The following is a 23,812-nucleotide window of genomic DNA, read 5'->3' on the forward strand; positions in this document are numbered from 1 at the left end:
AGGGTCTAACTAGAATTTAATACTTCTATTCCCAATGAGGTAGGGCAATGGATAGTTCAGATATACGACTTCTCCCTCAGTAAGACCTGAAGGAGCAGTAGAGACACCATATGCTGGTATCTGCACACCTCTTACAGGCAAACGGTCTAAAACTCCAAAGTCTCAGGACAGCCAGTGTACTGAGCCAGAATGTTCCATCCTTAAGGGAAATCAGACCTTAAAGATCAATTGCAATTGAGAAAGACAAGGCTTCTGTCTCTTAGCCTGGCCAGATCAGACAGAAAAACATGCTCGATCTGATTCACTGCAAAGCATTCAGCCAAACCATAGAGTAAAGACTGGGAAGCGTTTCCATTCATTAAGGCACATCCGCCAACTGGACTGACGGATTCTCTTTTTCAGCGCTGCCTCTAATTTGCTTTTGCCCTATTGACCCTGTCACGCTAGGAAAAAAAATAATAATAAGGAAAAAGGGGGGTCAAAAGAACCCATTGTTTTCATTATTGTTCATCAAGTATTTCCCTTTTAACACATTCATAATGTGGGGGTTCCCTGCTCTAGTAAATCATTGGAAAATGGAATAGAAACTGAACTGGGAAACATTTAATGTATTCGGGAAATGCCGTTGTGAATACAGAATCTTAATCCTCCTTCTGTATTCCATGGGCCTTGTCTTTAGTTGGTTCATCTTAGCACTTTGCTTTCTTTACCCTTTGGCCTTTACTGAGCTGCTTTTTCATTTCCATGACCAATTTCGCTGGAAAATGCGTGTCTTCCCGTATCACGTAGGGCAGAGTGGTGAATCATCATACCACATTTGCTGACAAACTGAGGTCAGTCTATCCTTTCCTAACGAACAACCGCCGAAAAACTTCTCAACGGAATCCCTGGGAGTAGTGGGATGCCTTTTCCCCCTTGGGTCCCTGTATACATCCCATTTTCACGGTTTGCAGATGTAATCTCCCAGCTTTTTCTAAAAATAGAACGTCAAGATGCCAGTGCCACCAAGCCCTCCTCCTTTCAAAAGAAGAAAAAAAGAGAATGAGCGAAAGAGGGCAGGGTAAAGCAGGGTCAAGGACACGTCTACACTCCTGTTTCCGAACCAACTTACCACACCGGCAGGAACCCTGCCTCCTGTCCCGGGCCCCACCTCTCCTTCTTAGACATAGTGCTAAAAACTGATCCAGATGCCAGGTCAAGGAGGAAGCTCCCGTGGCACCAGCTCACAGATTAACACCTCATAAAATTTAATTCCCTGTCCTGTGGCTGTGGGGGAGGGGAGGCAGCAGACACAGCAATTAACAAAGAAGCATTCACCTTCCACCTCATCATCTGACTTTTGCGGCCAAAGTATGTGCCACCACTCTGTCTCCTGGTTCATTGTTTCCTTGCAATGCACCAGCTGCTTTGCTTTCTAATTGTGGCTGCCACGTGACCGCCAGCCTAGGGTAGGAGTTATGCTGTATGGGTTCACCCTTCCAACTTTACATCCACCTTCTCTTCCCGCCCAGCATTTCCTCCCTCTGGTTTTCTTTTGTTTATTTATTTTTCTTCCCTTAGTATCGGGCATGCTGTGCCAGGGACTTCAGATGGCTCCTTCACTTTCAACCTTGTTTTCCTTCGTACCCGACTTCCTCCCTCTCTCCGTCATTCTGTCAGTCTGTCTGTCCTCTTGGTTTGTTTTTTCCTTCCCACTTCCCACCCTTTTGGTTTGTTTTTGTAGAATTTCTGTAGCATTCTAGTCTTTTACCCACTGACTTCTATTCTCCTTCTCCTCCTGTTAATAATCAGTGCTCTATTAATTTGATTTGACAATGTTCCTGATCTGTTAACTGGAATTTGATTACCATGGGCTTGGCTTGTAGGAAATGTTTTTTTGTTTAATGGTAAGGTCTACTGTATCACAGAAAATAAAACGCACTTTTTCATTTCGAGAAGACCTTTCTGCGACTTGCCCTCTCTCAGCAGAGAAGAAGGTGTGGTGGCTAAGACTGAGAATGTAAACCAAAAATGTTCCCTAAGGCCCCATGTCGACGTCCAGATAAGAGACCGTCATTTGCACAACATCCTCCAGTTTTTGACCAGCTTATTAATCAATTTGGCAAGTTCCACTTACATTGCTTATTCTACACTGGTTGAGTTCTCTTTCTCAGTGAATATCTTCCAATAAATATAATTAGACTAGTTGGAAACTCAGTTCCTAAGGGATCAGGTTCACCACGAAATCTGCCAATCTCATTAAAAGCCTGACCCACCAACGTATAATCAAATGATCCCTCCCAAAAACCGATTTGCAAATAGAAAGACTTCCATGAAGAAGATACTGGTCACATTGGGGGTACAGTGCTGCTCTTAACCCAAAGTTCTAAGCATCGGACTCCCTTAGTGTAACCTACCTTAGCTAATTTGCCAAGCTGGTCAACACAGCAATGCATTACAATCTATTCCAAGTCGCATATCATGGATGCTAGTGGTTTCTTTACACAGATACATTAGGTGTCTAAGTACAACTGGTGGGGTAATAATAATTGTCTTTCAAAGGACAAATCTCCATCTTGGCCCAGGACTATCTTACCCACCATATTGGGTTTTCTCTGATACAGTACACTGCTACCCCCACCGTGTGGCTTATGTTTACATTTTACAGTTTAATCGTAGGGATCCTGCCTCAGTTTTGTTGCTAACTACAAGTCAAGCTCATGTTTGCAAATGTCTTTGAGTTTATTTTTTTAAATTTAGAAATGGCTCCTTGTAAAGACCACCGGAATATAACATAGATGGGAAATAAAAAGAGGCTTGGGAGGGCGGGGGGGGATGGAGAAGAGGGAGGAGGGGAGGATGGCCCCAGTGATTCCAACCCCAACTCGTTTTATTGGCATTGATTCCTGTTGTCTTTGCAAGATATGTTTTTTTTTTAATTTAATTAAAAACTACAGTTTTGACTAAATAATTATTTTATAATTAATGTTGATGATTTGCCAGTTTAATACATATATACCTGCAGCTTATACGTAAAGTAACTTAATAGTGTAATTTTTTTTTTAATCGCACATGGCCCCAGCTGGCTTTGCTGTTTATGCTCAAAGTACAATGCAGAGTATGCTGTACCTTAAGTATGTCTGCAAAAGTAATGAATTGTCTCGTATTTACTTTCTTGTGAACATGGACAATGCCAACGCAGCATGCCAACTGTTCAGTTGTTAAGTCCCGGCACGTGTAAGGGGGCCTTGGTGACGTCTGCTCTCATCCCTTTCCAGAAGCGGAGGAGCTCTACCAGAAGAGAGTGCTGACCATCACCGGCATCTGCATCGCCCTGCTTGTGGTCGGCATCATGTGTGTGGTGGCATACTGCAAAACCAAGTAAAGCTTCCTCCTCCGTGCCTCTCTCCCCTTCACGCAGAGACGGCCTAGCCGGCGGGGCTTTGCGCAAAACAGATTCAATGGCCTGGTCTTGAGAAGGGGGAGTGGGGAGGCAGGGGGATGTTTCTTCTCATGTTTCTCCCCAGAATAATCTCTCTGGAGGACCTTTTCTAATCACATAACTAGAAAGCTCTGCCTGTTTGTGCGAAAATGTTCAGAAGATTTCTGGTCATTGACCACGGCCCGTGATCAAAAGGGGTAGAGGGACGGGCCTGTGGGGCACATGCGTGTGCGTGTGGACGTGCACCACATCCTGAGAGGACAGCAGTCAGTGACCAAGGCGCACTTGTCCTATCCCTGCCGAGGACGTGTTCTGCTTTGCGCTCAGACTTAGGAGATAAAGGAAACACTTGGTGGTGTTGGGAATGCAGGTTTTTAAAAACATCATTGGGATTGATTTTCTGTTCCATCTAATGAGCTTACTGGTTCAAATGCTCTCAAAGCGTGAGATGTACAAAAGGAATCTCATGGGAGGAAAATCAAGCAAATCTTGCTTTGAAAGAATTAGAGAAAACACTAAAGCAGATGTGTGTTCACTGTGTCTGGCCCTTGAAGCTGGGTCCCTATGAACAAACACAATTACCGTGTGGCATGAAGTCCCTTCACTTTTCTCTCTTACGTAGAAGATCCACTTAAAGTAGGAAATAACGTTAACAGTTTTGTTTTGTTTTGGTGCTTCATCACATAAACTCTCTTGCCAAAACTAGTCATGGGGATATTATCATGGCCTGAACGTTGCATTGAAGAACAAAGACAATATGCTTTTATACCATAAAATTAAGGGCATGAATGGCATTTTCTGAATACCCCAGGGTTTTGTTTAAAAATTTTGTAATGTTTATTTATTTTTGAGACAGAGCACGAGCAGGGGAGGGACAGAGAGAGAGAGATACAGAATCCGAAGCAGGCTCCAGGCGCTGAGCTATTAGAACAGAGACCAACGTGGGGCTCAAACTCACGAACTATGAGAGCCACCCAGGCGCCCCAGTACCCCAGGATTTAATGTGTTGACAGAATTGAGTGATAGAGATAAGCCTTACTAGAATCTACCTTATGAGTCCTACTAGATTCAACTTCAATATTTCAATACTCATTGCCTAGTTACACAAAAAAAACGTTACCGGAGTGAGATCATGTTATAACTGCGCTAAATCTACTGGCAAAATATGTACCTGTGTGCGCTCATATACGATGCTATACATGCTCACACACTGTGTATGAGGCACAGATTCCAAATTAACTGCATTTCCTTAAGAGACCCACAGACAAAATCATACATGAAATCAGAATCAGCCTCGTCCATTGCACGGCACAGATTGTTACCTAAGACAAATGACCATGTGTAAGACTTAGGCAAAGATGGATTGATGACCAAAGTTGGGGTTTGAGCCAAATATCAACTTGATGTATCTTCTCCTTTTTTTTTTTTTTCTTATCTCTCAGCAGTCCGGTTCAATTTCTGTAAGAATCCCACCCAACTTCTTAAATCTATTCACTAAGAATGTGGGATTCCACTTCTGTCCATAGGCAGACTCTGAGATGGAGTGGGACACCCTCTCCTGTCACCACCACTAATCTCCTACCTGAGTTACATGGTGGTAGGATAAAAATTGACTGTACCAAATAACAGAAAAAATAATAATAAATGCTCCCTCTTTTTCATATCCAGGAAACAACGGAAAAAGCTGCATGACCGGCTTCGGCAGAGTCTTCGGTCTGAGCGAAACAACATGGTGAACATAGCAAACGGGCCTCACCACCCCAACCCACCCCCCGAGAACGTCCAGCTGGTGAATGTATGTTGACTCTGGCCAGTGGAAAAGCTGAGCGTCTCTCCTCTGTTCAGGCACCTTGAAGTTTATTTTCTAAAGCTCTTAGGCTCTTCGCTACTGCCATTAATCACCACAGCTTCCAGGAATCCAGGGTTTCTCCAGGAGAAAAGAATGGGAACATTTTTTAAAGTGAATTTGGTTCCTGTAACACCAGCACATTTCCTCTTACAAAGTGTTCATTAAGGGGTTGGCATAATAATATTGGGTTTGTTCTGCAGGGAGACGAGGACCGGAAGAAAGGAAAGAAAAACAGAAAGAAAAATAATGAAATGAATGATACAAGAATCGGGGGGAAATATTTTATTTTATTTTATTTTATTTTTATGATTTGGAAATGAAGGCTATTCCAGTCTATAACTGATTAGTGCTAATAACTGAGCTAAGGGCTTTAGACTCATTTTTATTAGAGGCATTTCCCAGCGCCCAATGATTTACTGATTCTGACTTACCAAGGGAAAAATTAGGGCGTGGAAGGGCCAAGTGACTTATCAAACTCACTTCTCAGTGGCAAAACTGAAAGAACGATGCCTCCTCTTCCCGGACTCTTTCTATAGGATGTCAAACCCTCCAGAGGAAATAGATCCTCAATCACTCAAACATTCTGTTTAAAATTTACCAAGCACTAGGCTTTTAGATAGAAATAGGTCATACATTCTGAAGAGTCTTTAGATACAATATTTCCAGCCTCCTAGAGCCGGACTCAGCTTTCCTGCCTTTTGGAGTGTTTCTCCATATTTTTTGCACCATAATTTTTTCCTGTTCACTTCATTTCCCTCTGATGCGTGGCTTTTTGTAGGCAAAGCTTGAAGACTACATTCAGTACCACTCTCTATCCTATAGGAAAATGTGTCTTTTGTTTGGAGCAAATCTATCCTAGAATCCTGTTCAGCCTTGGTGGTTACTACCAGCAAGACCTGTAGCGAAGACCTTCCAGGGACAGAGTATATTTTGCTGCTTTCCTCCCCCGACCAGTGTTCACTGGAATGTTCTACACAGTTGATAAATGCATTCACTACATACAGGCACACCTCCAATCTGTCACTGTGTCTAAGTGGCTGCGTGATTCCAATTATGTCTTGGGCTGTGTTGCTTTAGGCTTTAATCTGTCTAAACCCTGTTTCCTCATGATGACAACAGGCCTAAAAATAATACCTACTTCAGAAAGTTCTGTGAGCATTAAATAAGACAATCCATATAAAACACTTAGCCCAGTGACATTCAGTGAGTGTTCAATAATTGTTAAGTATCATTTTCATTAGATTCACTAAGGTTACATTGCCTTTCAAGGACCAAGAGTGAAATGGTACACAGACTAGGAAGAGCTCATTATTTATGACATCACCATCTTTGCCCTAAAACAAGCTAACTTTACGTCCCAGAAAGAGCCACATGGAATAACAGCCTTTCCGCTAAAAGAACCAGCCAGAGTTTCAAACATCACTCGAGCTGTGTATTTTGGGGGTTTCCGTAAACACATCAGGTTCTTTTAAAGCCCACAGCCCATTGCTTATAAAGTGCCCATTTCAACTGAGAATATTCCTTTACATGCCTTTTTCTGCTATTTTACTCAATGTGGTGTCTTTAAAAGACAACTTCAAAGTGTGCTTCTTTCATTGACTGCAGTGGATATTGAATCTAGTGAAGTAATAGCTAGTGTGATTTGGTGATGAAAATAAAGTAGAATCTATCTGCACCATGGATACGCCCCCTATACGTTATGTGCTTTGTCAAGATGTGTGATCTCGACAGCTTCTGTACGTCCTTCAGATCGCTTGGTGGCTGTGTTAGTCTTACCACCGATAAGTTAAAAATTTCAGTGATATCATTAGGGCAACATGGGTGCTGGGAAACTGAAAAAGAAAGGTAGATCCCAAATGCAGATATTGTAAAAAAAACAAAAAAAAAAACCAAAAAACTTCCTCCACTGACTTGAAATTTGAAATAAGACAAACCATCTCTACGTTTTTGTTTCAGTCAACTATCTGTTAATCTTCTTTCACTTATAACAACGATGACAAAAATGGATATCAGGCAGAGATTTGTATTGAATTCCAGTCACATTTTCAGTTGGAAATAAGATAGAAGGAATAGGTCTGTTTCTGATAATATGCAGTTAAGACTATAGAATCTATGCCACGTGCACATCCAAAGGATAATTTATTAATTTCATTTATTGAATTTAAAGGCCATGTAGCCAGGGTATGACCTGCCATCTGACCATTGGAGAAATGGAATTTATTAGGAAGCATATGTACTTAGAATAGATATGTGTGTGTGATGCTGATGTTACTGTTTTGATTAATATGAATCTTCAAGTTGTGTCTCTTTGTTTATCCAGCAATACGTCTCTAAAAACGTCATCTCTAGTGAGCATATTGTTGAGAGAGAAGCGGAGACATCTTTCTCGACCAGTCACTATACCTCTACAGCTCACCACTCCACCACTGTCACTCAGACTCCTAGTCACAGGTATGAGAAGGAAAAATAAAATTATAAGGCACTCCTCCAAGAGTAAATTTGTATATATTGCCTTTTGCTGTCACTGCCTAAGAAAGGAACAGAAGATACTCACTTATGAGGCAGGGACACACGGTTAAATGTATGGTTTAGGACAAAAACAGACTTTGGACATCAACTGGCTCTGCCATTTAATTGCTGTTTAAATTTGAGCCTCAAGTTTTTCATTACTGAAAATGAAAAGAATGCCTACCCACAGGATCTTCATTCCCCATTTTAGAGATTGTCTTTACTCAGGCCCGACCCCTCACTGAATTGCTATAGTGGAAAAAGTCTGGCTTAGATGCTCTATAATGCTTAAAAGTTGGCTTCTTCCAATGATTGGGTTGCCTTTGGAAATGCATGTGCGAACTGGTTTAATAACTGAACTCTAAATTCTCAGATGTCTTGCTGATCCAGTTCATGCTACCAAGGGCAACACTGGACTGCAAAATGCAGCTCACAGGCCAAGTATTTCCTTAACGTAAGCCGCTCAAGAACAGAGAGATTGTACGAATACATAGTACATAGCGACATTTGGAAAATATGTGTCAAATGGGTGAGCAAATACATAAGCTGTATCCTTACAAAGCCATTCTAAATCCTTTCTAGAGCGAGTATCTTTCTGACAATTCTATTCTGAGACAAGTAATGTTGTAGTGAACTGCCGATACACCGATAATTTGAAATAGTTACCAGATCACGTCCTTTCATTTCCATTTTGGCATGTAATTAAGAAATGCATAAGTATATCTCTTCGCCTCTCATGTTTCCCCTCTAGCTGGAGTAATGGGCACACTGAAAGCATCATTTCGGAAAGCCACTCTGTAATCATGATGTCATCAGTAGAGAACAGTAGGCACAGCAGCCCCTCTGGGGGCCCAAGAGGACGACTTAATGGCGTGGGAGGCCCTCGCGAGTGTAACAGCTTCCTCAGGCATGCCAGAGAAACCCCTGACTCCTACCGAGACTCTCCTCATAGTGAAAGGTAAACCCCAAGGGCACAGCTACCGCAGAGGAGAAAGAGACGCAGTAGGGGAATCCCCGTGAGCACCTGCGGTCTCACCTACGGAAATCTACTCTCATGAGAATAAGAGGCAGCAGTTGCCTGTGCTAGGAGGTTCCTAGCTGAGGAAGTCATCTTTTTGTCTGAGCTCACTTCTCCTGAGCTTCTCGCGTCATCCCAGCGGCTGACAGGCAGCAGACCCTTAAAGAGCGGGAACGATTTGATGTGGAAGGTGCGGCAAACCTGGAGTTCCTAGCTCTGGCCTTAGGCTCAGACCCACCCGGGATCTCAGTTTTCTCGGCTGTAACTTTAGAGAGATGGCACCAATGGTTGATAAGGACCCTTTCTGTAATTCTAATTTGCCAGTTACCCAAACTCTGGTCGAGCTGCTGTCGTGTTCTCGTGTGCTAACTCTTTCTTACCTTCCAGCCTCGGTTAAATCAAATCAAGGGCTGTGTCACTGCTGACTGTCGTGGGGAATGACCGCTTGTGTTCCACCACATAGTATCCCTTTTATGAAATTCGAAGAAGGGATGAATAAATAAATGTTTTGCCTGCTGTGTCTGGCAGTCTTCACAGCTGGTTTCCAAACCAATATTGCTTTTGACATGGTCCTTTATTCCAGAATGTTTTGGCTTTCTTCTGGGGAATCTCGGATTGGGCTGGGGGAGTTACAGACAAGGTAAAATGAAGAGTAGAAGAAAGCAAACTAAGAGATGCTTACTAGGGATACTGAATTCATAGGTTCTCTTTATTCATTTTCAGTTAAATTGGGAGAGTTATATCCAACCAGCATTGGCAGCATATCAGTACGCTATTGCTTGTTTGTTTGCAAACCCAAAATGGTGTCATTTGTTTGTTTATATATCACCATCTCAGTGTGATCTTTGACCACTTGCTGAAAGGTTTACGTGATGTTGCCTTGGTACGTGTCCATACCTATTTGATAGTTACATGGGCGGAGATAACTCTGATAGACTCTGTCCACTCATGGACTGACTGGGCAGTCCTTAAAACAAAAGATGACTAGTTTGGGGCCACCAGGTCATGTAGAGCTTGCTGACCACTCCTCAAGGGTCTTTGCCCCAAAATGGTATTTCAGAATTCTATGGAATTAAAGGCTGCTCTGTCATTCATCTGTGAAAAAGTAGGCATGGTCCCAAACTGGTTTAAAACATGAGTCTTAAATTCATATAATTGCATCTTTATGTATTAAGACATTCTATCTGTCTTAATTCATTATTTTTTGAGACCTGAAAAAGACCTCAGGGACAAATTCTTTCTTCATCACTACATGTGATATTTCTCTTTAAAGGCTGACATTTCCCTGCTGTGGTGGGCTTCCACGCATACCACAGATATTATCTAGGACTGCAAAATATACCGGGACCTACAGAGCATGGAGAGAAAAGATCCATTGCCTGTACGCATTGGTTGAATTTGGATTAGCGTTTCTCAGAGAGCTTAATTTAAGTATCCCCAGAACGAAAGTTGAAGCCTCGAGCCCCAAGTATTTCAATCTCTAAGACGCCTTCCCAGTTTAGACACAGCTAGACCTCACATCCATGTGACTCTGAATCATGGCTGAAAAGCAGGAAAGTTAATAGGCTTCCTGTTCCTGTTAACTAGAGTTCAGAAAATGGTGTCCTGTGTCATCACAAGTTAATGTCAAATTAGACTCTGTGAATGCCAATGTGAAGAAAAGAGTCCTTGGTGCTGTGCATTGGCAACATTTTTATAGAAGTTGAGAAATGTGACTCTGAATAAGCCCCTTCTTCCTCAGTAGTAAGTCAGGTCTCTTGTTCTGGTGGAGAAAAACGTGATATGGAAAAAAAAAACGAAAGAAAGAAAGAAAGAAAGAAAGAAAGAAAGAAAGAAAGAAAGAAAGAAAACAATAAAGAATGCACTCAGTGTAGTCACAGTGAGATTTACCGAGCACCATTGGACATAACAGGACCTAAGGTAACATGGTACAGCCACCCCTTGAGCAGTCACCAAATATAAGCCAAAGATTGATACAGCCTTGGGTTTTTGAAAAGAGGTGGACTGGAGATTGGACATAGCCAGGGAGCCAACATAAGGTTCTCCCAGGCTTATTTCTGAACGTCTTGGTCAGTGAGATGGATAGTTGCAAATTGAATGTGAAGAGGTAGCATTTCATGGAAAAACTAAAAGCACACAAATGTGTTACACTGTTATCAGGAATAAATCTAAGTTACTATGCTCTTTTTTTTTCATAAGACATAACCTTATAGCTGAGCTAAGGAGAAACAAGGCACACAGATCCAAATGCATTCAGATCCAGCTATCAGCAACTCATCTTAGATCTTCTTCCATTCCCCATTTGGGCTTCATTCTCTAAGACCCCTTGGCCTTTAGGAAGGTATAGTATTTAAGTAATACTTGTTTCCCTTCCAAATCCCCGCGCCTTGGTCCTCGTAAACTGAAAGGCTTCCGGGACCTAGTGCCCTCTTATCCTGACTCACAGGCTTTTATTTAAAACCCCATGATGATGGGGTTGAAAATCCCCAAAGTTTCCATGAGTTAGGCCACTTAGCTGATCTTTGCATGCACTCCTGTGAGGAAACTCTTGGCTACATAATGTTAGACTCCAAGGGTGCTGAATGTCCTTAGCGTTAAAAATCCAGATGGATCCAACGAATCGACCGTCTTTGTTTTCTGATTCTGTAATATCGCGAATTCTGTCCCCGTCCCCTCCCGGCTTGGATGCCTCTTATTCCACCACACTCACGCGGGGTATTCTGTGCTCACACAGGTATGTGTCAGCAATGACCACCCCGGCTCGTATGTCACCTGTAGATTTCCACACGCCAAGCTCCCCCAAATCGCCCCCTTCGGAAATGTCTCCACCTGTGTCCGGCACGACGGCATCCATGCCCTCCATGGCAGTCAGCCCCTTCGTGGAAGAAGAAAGACCTCTGCTTCTCGTGACACCACCGAGGCTGCGGGAGAAGTGTGACCGCCACCCCCCGCAGTTCACCTCCTACCACCATAACCCCGCGCATGAGAGCAACAGCCTGCCCCCTAGCCCCTTGAGGATAGTGGAGGACGAGGAGTATGAAACCACCCAGGAGTACGAGCCAGCTCAAGAGCCTGTTAAGAAACTCACCAGTAGCCGGCGGCCCAAAAGAACCAAGCCCAATGGCCACATTGCCAACAGGTTGGAAATGGACAGCAACGCAAGTGCAGAAGGCACTCACTCAGAGAGCGAGACAGAAGATGAGAGAGTAGGGGAAGATACCCCCTTCCTGGGCATTCAGAACCCCCTGGCCGCCAGTCTTGAGGCAGCACCTGCCTTCCGCCTGGCGGACAGCAGGACTAACCCAGCAGGCCGCTTCTCTCCGCAGGAAGAATTGCAGGCCAGGCTGACGAGTGTAATCGCTAACCAAGACCCTATCGCTGTATAAAACCTAAATAAACACATAGATTCACCTGTAAAACTTTATTTTATATAATAAAGTATTCCACCTTAAATTAAACAATTTATTTTATTTTAGCAGTTCTGCGAATAGAAAACAGGAAAAAAACTTTTATAAATTAAATATATGTATGTAAAAATGTGTTATGTGCCATATGTAGCAATTTTTTACAGTATTTCAAAACGAGAAAGATATCAATGGTGCCTTTATGTTCTGTTACGTTGAGAGCAAGTTTTGTACAGTTACTGTGATTGCTTTTCCACAGTATTTCAGCAAAACCTCCCATATATTCAGTTCTCGCTGGCTTCTTGTGCATTGCGTTATGATGTTGACAGGATGTATGATTTGTGAGACTTGCAACTTCCCCTCCGTTTGCTTCTAGTAGCGCCCGATCAGTACGTCTTGTAATGGCACATCCATCCAAATACTCTTCTCTTTTGTACGAAGTTTTCTTTTGCTTTCGGTATACGAAATGAGTTGTGTCTACTCCGCCAGCCAAAGGTTCGCTTCACTGGGCTCTGAGATAATAGTAGATCCAACAGCATGCTACTATTAATTACAGCAGGAAACTGCATTAAGTAATGTTAAATATTAGGAAGAAAGTAATCTTGTGATTTTTTTTTTTAAACTATATTCTTCATCAGAAGACAGCTGGCTCTCACTAGAAAAGAGCAGCCATTTGCTTTCTTTTGGTTTCTTTTTCTTGACAAAGAGCAACAGTTTGGGGGAGAGCATAGAACTCGGGCTCTGGCTTGCTATCAGGGTACATCCATCACTTTATAAGAGGACTCGCCTCGCCTTCTGGGGGAATGACACAACAGGTCATCTAGCTGAAGAGCAAATGGTGGCTGAAAAAGGTGCAATCGTTCCTGACTTGGGTTGTCCACTGATTTTGGAGCCAGGGATTGGTTGTGTCCTAACAGCTGGAGAATAGACGTGTCATGGCACAAGCCAACCAGCTGAAACAGCACACTCAGCAGTTGGTCTGCAATGCTTCTGCAGTGAAATGTGCCTGCTGTATGTGGTGGTGATTAGTCACCATAGGCAATATTTCTGTTGTAGTGTGTCTAGAAACAGTGAATGTATAGAAGGCGCAGGTGGAGAACAGCTGTGTGACATGATTGCAGTTTTAAACAGTTTTGTTGACCGCTCCCTCCTCCTCATGATTTTTCTCTTGTTTTTCGATGTTGCCTTGATTAGGTCACAACTATGCATGAACATTTTTGTCAGGAATGGCCAATGTGCATGTGATTTGTGATTAGCGAGAACCTTCCACGAGCGATGATTCATCAGGAAATGTTGGTAGTGTTGAAAAGATTGCACCTTTCCTTGCAGAAGTGACCCCCACCTGTGTACTGACCTCTCCATCTGCAGCCCTTATCATCCATCCCTGCCCCACTTCTTACTTTCTGCTTTACTGTCACAAAACAGGATGAAGACGGGTCTGAACTTTGCATGTTCTCTGTGATTGTAAGTCCAAAGAAGGCCTAGAGGTGTTACCATTTGAGATAACTGCTGATTCAGGAAAACAAGGCAATTAAAAAACAAAAACAACGCAGACCCCATTTCATGCCCTGCCAGGTATCTGTCAAAGCTGGCTAGAGCTCTACTTAGATTCCCAGTGACCTCCTAGGATCCATGCGACAAAATGGGAAGCAGGTTGACAGGGGGTTCAGAATACCAGGTGTGAAGTCAGCGAAAGCAACGGCTCCTTGTTTGCAGGTGAACTGAATTTAGTTCCTCATCAAATTTCTATATGAACATTAACGAGGAGACGTGACAGGCAAGGAGGTCTTGGGGAAACGTGGGCTGGGCATGGGTCATGTCATTAAGCTCCTTACATGTTTCTGCAACCCACAGAGGTGTCTGTCTGCAGGTCCTGGCAGTTGCTTTTAGTATTTGGTATCCTAACCTGTCCTTCCTTATTCACAAGCTGCTTTCTCTGTTCTCAGCAGTGTCCTCACTGCTCCTGTCAGGCTGCACAAGTCGCTCTGATTGCCCAGTTCTGTAGAAACGAGTAAGCTCATGGCAGGGGAAGAAGACAGTCGACCCAAAGAGCTTCTCTAACTTATGCCAATATTGCCTTGGAAGGCCTTGGCTCATCCAGAGGCTATGTCAATAAAGAAATTTCTACCGTGAATTCAAAGTCCAAAATCTCTGTTTCAGAAATCCTCAGGCATTGGAGTACCCAAAGGCCCCACGGTGGAGAATTCCAGGAATAAATCAAATCTCCTATTGAGAGCAATGAACATATTCCCCAGTGTGAAGATAGCTCTAAATGTTTCAGGTCACAAATACATATGAACAGTTAGGACAAGAGGAAATTTTATTTCCGACTTGATGCTGGTCACTCAGAGAGGTGGCATGTTAGCTGGGACAGCCTTTCCATCTATAGGACCAGAGCTCCCCCTGAGAAGAAAGGACGGCTGGTTCCTCAGGGCTGTGCGTTGCAACCATGAGCTTTGTGTTCGCAAGGACTCCTCTGTGGTAGTTACCACATCGCTCTCAACCAGCTCTGTTCATAAACTCAGACAGTGCAGTGGCAATGCAAAGAAGGAGCGTGAACCGATATTCCCAGCATGTGGCAAGTTTTCGTGGCTTTTGTCAGGTGGGGGAGGCCACCTGGGAGTTTGACAGCAGCTTTGTCTCCCCGGGTCTGACGTCATATCCCATGAGGGGTAGCGCAGCGGACGCAAAACTTCTTTCCGTCACTCAAGATTCCTTTCCCAGCCTACTCTCCCTTCTTGGCTGGTATGACCTTTTTATTTTCCCCCCAAGATTGCCTGGACGGCCTCATGCTGTCTACAAAATGGCACTCTGCCTGAGCATATGTGAATGTGTCCCAGACACCGACATACCATATCTTCCGTGTTTTGGTGCGACTGTCGTGATGTAGATGGAGTTTATCCAGGGTAACTAGCTCATAACTATTTTTTTTTTTTTTTTTTTTTTTTGGCCTGGGTAAAAAGGTGCATGGCTCACATTAGTGGAAATAAGGAAGGCCTTGTTTTATCTTTTAGCACTGGCTCCATTTCACCACCCACAGAGATTTCTATCTGCAAGGACCCAGGAAACACTGCAGAGAAATGCAGGCAAAGGGAAATGGCCACATATCACGAGTTCTATTATATATTCTTTTGTAAATACACATTGTACGTTACTTGGATGTTTTCCTAAATCATTTACTGTCTTTATGAGTTAATGTCAGTTTTTTTTACTCTCTCAACTTACTGTGTAACATTGTAAATAACATAATGTCCTTTATTATTTATATTTAAGCATCTAACATAGAGTTGTTTTCATATAAGTTTAAGACAAATGTCAAAAATATATGTTTTTTTGTTTTTCTTTGCTTTAAAATTATGTATCTTTTCCTTTTACTTTTTTTTTTTAAAGAATAATTTATTGTTCAGGAGAAAGAATGTATATGTAATTGAAACTATTTGAAGAATGCACATTTGAAGGCCCTGAGGTACTGATAAACTAAAGAATTTATTATCCAAAATACTAAGCAATAAGTAATTGTGATTTATTTAAAATTTTGTTCATTTTCCATGAAGGACATACTGCAATAAAAATGCTACTCTGTGGAGGCGTGGGAGTGTTGCTCAGCAGACTAATGTTTGAGTCTGTTAGACCAGCACCTTCCATCTGACTGCGACAGTTGTATTAATTTAGGAATGTGTCTGATGGACCCCATGATCATCTCGTCTGTCTGTTGCTTTTGCCTGTTCTTTCATCACCTTCTGCCTGTTGGTTCTGCTTACGACTGTATTCCTTGTCAAAAGGGCCATAAGCAAGCAATACAATATCTTCTTCCCCTTCTCACACAACCCCCTGCCTCCCCCCGTCCACCCCCCCCCAACCCCGGCCCCATACACAGTAACATAGCAGAGAGGACGTCTTAGGGCATGATTGCCTGGGTGCTGGTTGTTAACATGTTCTGTAGTGACTGCAAGAAACTTCTCCGGGCTAATGGAAATGTCAATGTGACAATACCTGCAGTTGTGAAAGGAAAACCTGTTATCGGGGTTCAGGTAATCTGATGGCCAGCAGGGCCCAAAAGGCAGCCAGTCAGAACCTGACCATGCTAAGCTTTCTTATAGCTTCAGTAAATTTATTTTCCATCAGGCCCATGATTTATTGATTCAGTTTTAAGAGAAGATAAGGCTAAGTTGGATTCTTTCCCCTCATTCTATCAATAAATCAAACTAGATGCCCATCTTACTGCTCAGGGAAGGGCCGATGCATGAGAAATTTCCCACATTCTAAAAGAGTCATAGAAATGAGGCTATTACTTTTCTTATTGAGATTAGCCTAAACAAAAGCCATATTTTAACAAATAGGTATTTGCATGGGTGATACTTTTTATATAATTCAAGCATTTTACTCATTATTCTAGATAAGATTAGGGCTTCTGAAGTATATGAGATAGAGTTCAGCAATCCTTTGAGGGTACACAGGGGCCTCTGTTGGAGTTTGCCTCGATGCCTGCCATCAACGTCCACCTCCATATACGTACGTGACACCTTGTCGTTAGTCGTAGCTCCTCTGGCATCATTTCCAAAACAGTCTGGATGTCTAAGAGATTCAAATAGTGGCCTTTGACTGTATCAGTCTTTATTATTTATATCGTGAACTTTTTAAAACAATTCAGATTCCTCATATTTGTGATTTATGTTCCCCCCCACACACACACACACTCCTAACACACACGATCCTGAAGCCACCGCATTGGCTTACTTGTCCATTGCAGCCAACCAGCCATTCAGCAAATCAAGAAGTGCATGGAATATTTTAAAAATTACAGACGGAGACACTTCCCTGTGTCTTCAGGTTTCAGCTGAGGCTTTGTCCACCTGACAAACTGAAAACTACAAGCAGTTGTCTTAGTAATTTAGGTTACGATCAGATACCTGACATACACGGATTATGGGAGCAGAAGCCTATATGGTAGAGCATGGTCCAGGGAGAATGTAGAGTATCTGACTATCTAGACGGTTATTACAATTCTCCATTCACTTCAACAGTGTAGACTCTGGAATGTCAAACCCAGGTTAACAACGTCTTTCCAACTACTGTCTGGGGAAGACATCATTAGATTTCCCTGCTCTCTGCCCTGACAATGAATGAAAAAAGCACCTGGTGTTAGGGATTTGGGGTTCAGTGAGGCAGTTCTGAAATCAAGAGATTTGGGATGCTGAAAGGAGTGGACAATTTTGATGACCTCATATGAATTGCTTTCTTCTCTATCTTGGGCTTGCCCTTTCTGAAACAGAATAAAATAAATTTATGGAAACTATTACTTCAAAAGATTGGCCTGGTAGGCAATAGAAATGCTTTCAGTTTATGTAAGACAGGACTATCCTGCTGCAATATTACTCACCTTTGAGACTGTTGTTGGACAGAGAAGTCAGGCCCAGTCCTGCAAGTTCCTGTTGGTTCCTGTTGACATCCTGAGACTGTCATTGTTGGACCACTCTGGTGGGCCATTGTGTTGGATGCTCAATAAGCTTCAAGAAATCACTCAGCAGGGTGGATTTTGTTACCTGGAGGAAACTCATCATAATCTACCTGATCTATTTAAAAGCAGACGAGGAGCGGGAGACCAGTAATTCATAAGAGGAGACAGAGAATGGGGTAGCAGTTCTATCCAGTTCAAATGTACTTACAGGGACAGCATTTGATGGAGGAAGCGACTCTTCCCGCCCCATGACTTTCCAAAGAGGCCAGAGGCTTACCTTCATAGACACAAAAATCTTTAATAGCTTATGTGCAGGTTTGCTCATATGCAAAAACTATTAAACAGAAATGACATTTTAGGGCTTAAAACATCCCTTATTTTTAATCCTCTTCAGCTCATGAGATGTTGATGTGATAAATGACAAACAAATTTTAGGTTCGGGAAAGTTAAAAATGTTACACCTCTAGTGAGTTGCAGAGATAATACTACAACTCCTATTTCTACCCATTTCACTCCTCCCCTCCCTGTTCCAGACTCAAATAACCTTGCCATTTTCAGCCTGTCATTACATCAGTGCAAGTTATATCCAAAACCAATTCTTTCTATTTGAAAGAATATAAGCTCCTTTGGCTTTGGTTTAGAGTTACTGTAGAACCCAGCTTGCTTGACTTAGTGACTCTGTGCACTTTTTTCTCAACATACCTTTCTAAATGAACTGTAACCACGGGAATGAAGTCACAATTTCAAGGTGCAGGTAGCATCCTGCAGTGAAAAGAGGAGGGGGCTTTGCAGTCAGAACACTGTCTCCACCACTTAGTAGCTTGGCCAATTTGGTCAATTTCCTCCTCCAAGCTTATTTCCTGATCACTAATATGGGAATCCAAGTGACTTTAGAAGGCTCTGGTGGTAATGAGCATTACACTAGAACATATGTAAGGAAGCCATAAACATCTAGTACATAGCGAATATCCAAGCGCTACCTTCTTTTTGGTCCTTCCTCTTGGAGCCCCCGTTCCTCAGTTCCAAATGACACACTCCACATTGCACAAACTCATCACATTTCATCATTTCTCCAATCTCATGCCAATGAGAAAATTCCTTTTTAATTTTTTTTTACATTTTTATTTTCGAGAGACAGGGAGAGACAGAGCACAAGTCGGGGAGGGGCAGAGAGAGAATGAGACCCAGAATCCGAAGCAGGGTCCAGGCTCTGAGCTGTCAGCACAGAGCCTGATGTGGGGCTCAAACTCCCAAACCGTGAGATCACGATCTGAGCCGAAGTCAGACGCTTAACTGACTGAGCCACTCAGGTGCCCCGAGAAAATTCTTTTTTAATAACTGTACTTTAAGCAACATAATCACCGAATAAGTTCTTTATTTTATGTTTGCTTCTTATGTAGCCACACTGTTTCACATAAAGCCTGTAATTTTTAAGGGATTATTACATTAGTGTTTCATTACAACTTCACAGAAATTTACTGAGACATAACTCTTTGTAGAGTTTTCACAATACCATTTTCAAACTTCTTTGCAAACATGTACCACGACAAGCAAAACATGCTCCTAAATTGATAAGATATCTGTACACACCCATTTTCTTTCGTTGGTATCCAGGATGTCCTGACACGTTTCATTGAAATATATGTGTGTGTATATATATACATATTTTATATATATACATATTATATATATACATATATATATTTTATATATATATATAAAATCTAGGTAAAGTTCTGCAGCGTGACAAAGGTAGAGGAATCAGGTCTCAGATTGACTCTTAAATGTTAGAAACCACCTTGCTTATGGATGTTTCTCACTCCCTCCCATTATCTATCCAATAAGTAATTTTTCCAGTTCTACTCACTCTTTATGCATAAAATAGGATTCTTTTATGAATAATTTTTAGATTTCAGCTTTTTGGATTCAATACTTTAAAATTTCATCCTACGTTTAGGATGGTGGGTGACTTAGTCTCATGATATTCATCTTCGGGCTTGTGGTGTAGTTAATATAGTTCTACTGTTAATGGCAAGAGAGTCTAATATAATTGCCCACACATTACCCTCATTTAAACAAAAGTGTTATTTTATTGGAAATAATCCTAACTCTAGCTCCCTATAAAAATAATAAATAAGGAAACTTTCTTGTTTTTTTAAATAAGCTAGATGTAAACATTGTATCATATTAATTATTATTTATCATCATAGTTAAGCAAACACCTGTCTTCCATTCTGTGACTTTCACCCAGTGGTTCCTCCTTGCTGCCCTTGAACCTTTCTCTTGAAGAGGGTTGGGGGCCTCAGGCTGGGCAGGTTTTCTAGAACCCTTCTGATTTCTCACAGTGAGGCTAAAGTACACGTTCCTTCTTCTTTAGATGAAGGGTCTTCATTGGTGTGCCCTTTAGCAGGTAATAAGATAGCAAAACAATTTCCCCTTACATTTTAGACCCTGTCCAGCATGAAAAGGGGGGACAGAAAATGCTGTGTGTAAGACCCCCTCATTCCGAGCTCCTTGATTCCTGGTACTCAGCTTCCTTCCAATTATGAGATCATTCTGCCCTCATGCAAAAATGTCTCTGTGAAGATCCCATCCTTCCTTCAGAATAGCCTTATTTTTGCAAAATAGAGACCTCCCTTAGCAACTTCTGAGTTTAGAGCCCTTCTCTTCCCTGCGCTGATACCTGTGATTTTGAAAGATCTGAAATCATAGGACAATAGAACTTCACATTTGATACAGAAATTAGTCAGAAATTATGGGGTTTAGAATTTAGAGTGTTTTTTTTTTAAAAAACTAAGAATTCTTTCTTGATTTGTAGTAGACCCTTTTAGAAAATTTTAGGGTGGAGTCGGAGAGCATTATATCTTTTCCAGTATTTGCTTGACCAAAAGCTCTTTCACAACATGAAAAGATGCTAATTCCCCACAGATTCCGAGTTCTGCCCGACTTACCTGAGGAGTTAGATCTCTAGCCATGAGTGTGAGGGGAAGGACCGTGGGCCCTTCCTATGAAGCTGTTGATGCAGAGTTAATGGGATTTAGGGTTCCTCTCGGGGTCAAACTCATATCGATTATGAAGCAAAGGGAGAACTAAGGGGAAACATCCCCTCACCTGATTAGAAGAGTCACATGGCACCCACTAAGCAAGCCAGAACCTGAGCAATAGTCTACATTTCCTTCTCCATATCTAACTGACAGTGGTGTTCGTACCACTGATCTGCCAAACAAATCCGTCCCCTCTTTCCCAGCCCCATCGCTTCTACCATTGGTCCCCTCTTCCTCTCCCACTAGACTCCATTAGCCTCCTTACTGATCTGTTTCCTTCAGCTCCTCTGGGACATCCTTTGCATTTTGCTGAAAGTTTCTCTAACTCAAAAACCTTGCTGTGCATGCTCCTTGTTTTAACCCTTCTGTGACTCCTCATGAAGCTAAGCTCCTCAGCAGCCAAACTCTTGAAGCGTCTCCCACTTCACCCTCCACTCCGTCTCATGATTTTCTATTTTCCAAGTATGCCATACCAGTGTTTGTCAAAGTCTCCCCATCGGCGTTCCAACTTCACGACTCTTACCATATTCACGTACCACCTGTTATTTTTTGCATATTGTTTTTTTCAATTGATTGCATTTTTAACTGAAATAAAGTCCTTTCAAATGAAACTTGTATCAATGCTGTGAGTGGAAGCCTGCAACCAGTTGTCATAATGAAAATGAACCTTATAAGTAAATATAACAAAAAAGGAAACAATGTAATGACATCCTAACATGACAGTGTTGCCTGCTAAAGTATCCGAGCTGAATCCCGTTCTCTGACAAAACGGGAGATCAGCAAGTGTTCGAGAAATTGGAAATGTATTCAGAAACATAGAAAGATTCATTCCTTGACTTAACCAGGATTGAGAGAGAGTTGACAGGAAGTTACTTTTACTGTTTCGTTCAGTGTTATTTAATTCTAGATCCTGGTGTCATTTTGGATGCGCCATTCAGTCACCCACAGATCTTACATAGCCACACAACACTGGGCTTGTTATATCCCCCTGCCCTTGCACAACCTGTTTCCTTTTGCAGGAACGACGTCTCCATTTATGCTTCTAACAAACTTCTTTTACACTTTCTCTGGATGGGAAGAGTGTCTTTGCCTAGGAATCCTTCCGTGACAAGTATCTGCCTTTGGCAGGTGGGAAGTGCTTCTCTCCTTTGCTTTCTCATGGTATCTATGCCATGCAACCGTTTATGTAGCATTTTCCGTCCAGCTCACAGCTTCTACTGAACTGAAATTCCTCTCTGAGGGCAGAGATGCTGTCCTCTATGTGGTTATCCAGGTCCTTGCACGGTGCTTGGAACACGATCGATGCCTAGAGAATAAATCACTGGCAACTGGAGACAGGATATTTACATAGGTTGGCAATGCAGGTGAGGAATCTAGGTGATCGTAGGCATTTTGAAAAGTCAAAATCAAGAAAAGAGTAACCTGACTGACTTATTTCAGTTAGCATCTGTGTTGTTGCAAATGGCAAGTTTTCATTCTTGTAATATTCCATTTTATACATTTATATATATACATATATATACACATATATATCACATCTACATATACAATATCCAAATATATCCCATTATATAGAATATATTTACGTATAAATCTATAGATAGATAGATAAATAGACCTCGCATCTTCTTTATCCATTTTTCTGTGGAGAGACACCTGGGTTGCTTCCGTATAATAACAAAAAAAAGTTAAGAAAAAAGAAAAAGTAAAGAGTAATCTGTAAGTAGCTAGGACAAAATCAGAAGCATACAGAGGGGGAACCAAATTTGCTGAATTATGATTAACAAAAACAAAAACAAAAACGAAAAACAACCAGAGGTCAGAGTCTAAGGGACAGAAGATCCACGGCTCAGATGAGATTTGACTACCTTTGCATTTGGTTTTAGCTCCTTGTCCACTCAACACCTCTGGATTAAAATGAACTTTTCATGTCTCTTCTCCCTTCATCCCTCCCGCTGCTTAGCAAGGTCCTGAAAATAAAGCCTTTTAATTGAATATTGTTCAATGAGATCATTCTTAGAAAGAAGGCTTCCATACTGACCATTGCATGTAAAACCAACATAAGTCTCCAATCCTTTGAAAAGGTACAAAGGGAGCCTTGCACCTAACAAGCTTTCCAAAGGTTTTTTGGGGGTTTTTTGCTTTTTGTTTTAATGCACAAGTGGAGTAAAACATAAAATCAGCATGCTATAGAAGTCAATGGAATACATAATTTTCCATTCTGGATAGAACGATGATTTGCAAGACTGAGCATTCAGTGATATTTTCTAGATATTTATATGTCATAGTTATGTATAGTATAACAATTGTGAGGGAGAGGAAGGACATACCTTTTACCACTCAAGACTTCCTTCCCCAAGAGTTTATCTAGTCTAGAAGTACAGTTTTCTTTACTGATTAAAAGAAAGATCTGTTGGGGTGCCTGGGTGGCTCAGTTGGTTAAGTGACCAACCCTTGATTTTGGCTCAGATCATGATCTCAGGGTTGTAAGATCGAGCCCTGTGTCAGACTCCACACTGAATGTGGAGCATGCTTAAGATTCTTTTTGCCTCTCTCTCTCTCTGCCCCTCCCCCCTCAAAGAAAAGATCTCTCAAATTGTCTATTTAAAGTCTACGTATTTGTTTTGAGACACAGAGAGAGAGTGTGTGTGAGTGGGGGGAGAGCTTAACCGACTGAGTCACCCAGCTCCTCAAATTGTCTATTTAAAAGTAAAGCTTTTTTGTGTGTTTAGTCTGGTGAGTGTAAAGCCGACTGCACATTTCGTTATTCAGAGATTAAAAGAATATAATCGTGTAGTTATTTGAACCTCACGGCTGGTATACTAGCCCAATAATGTCTACCTGCTGGTCCATGGAATTGTATGCGATGTTAAACTTCGGAGGAAAAACAATTGAATTGGAAACGCCCACCAAGAGTTCTGGAAATTTCAGCGCAATGGGGTGACACTGCCGTTGGGCTGATCGTAACCGCCGCCCCTGCCAAACCCCACGCTTGTCAGACCCAGAACTAGCCTCCTCTGCTGCCCGTTCAGTGATCCCGAGGGCACCAGCCCTGTGTGCCGCCCACAGGCTAGCACCTACCACATCGCCCCCGATACTGTAATTGTCCA

The 23,812-nt window shown here is 42.1% G+C and overlaps 1 protein-coding gene across 16 annotated transcripts in view; it reads left to right on the forward strand.

Moving 5' to 3' along the window:
• LOC106966574 (pro-neuregulin-1, membrane-bound isoform) overlaps nucleotides 1-15,338 on the forward strand; it is a 222,131-nt gene extending 206,793 nt beyond the window's left edge. For 11 of the 16 annotated variants that reach the window (XM_027077339.2, XM_027077338.2, XM_027077340.2 and 8 more), the window contains 5 exons: nucleotides 3,258-3,360; nucleotides 5,090-5,216; nucleotides 7,591-7,721; nucleotides 8,530-8,736; nucleotides 11,531-15,338. In XM_027077339.2, coding sequence (XP_026933140.1) covers nucleotides 3,258-3,360; nucleotides 5,090-5,216; nucleotides 7,591-7,721; nucleotides 8,530-8,736; nucleotides 11,531-12,182 — 1,220 coding nt within the window. In that variant the 3' untranslated portion in view covers nucleotides 12,183-15,338. Of the gene's footprint in view, nucleotides 1-3,257; nucleotides 3,361-5,089; nucleotides 5,217-7,590; nucleotides 7,722-8,529; nucleotides 8,737-10,995; nucleotides 11,138-11,530 lie in introns of all 16 variants that reach the window. The other 5 variants (XM_027077344.2, XM_053216389.1, XM_053216390.1 and 2 more) reach the window with 1 other exon arrangement.
• Nucleotides 15,339-23,812: the final 8,474 nt, after the last annotated feature.

This window comes from Acinonyx jubatus, chromosome B1, assembly GCF_027475565.1.
Source record: "Acinonyx jubatus isolate Ajub_Pintada_27869175 chromosome B1, VMU_Ajub_asm_v1.0, whole genome shotgun sequence".
Taxonomy (NCBI): Eukaryota; Metazoa; Chordata; class Mammalia; order Carnivora; family Felidae; genus Acinonyx; species Acinonyx jubatus.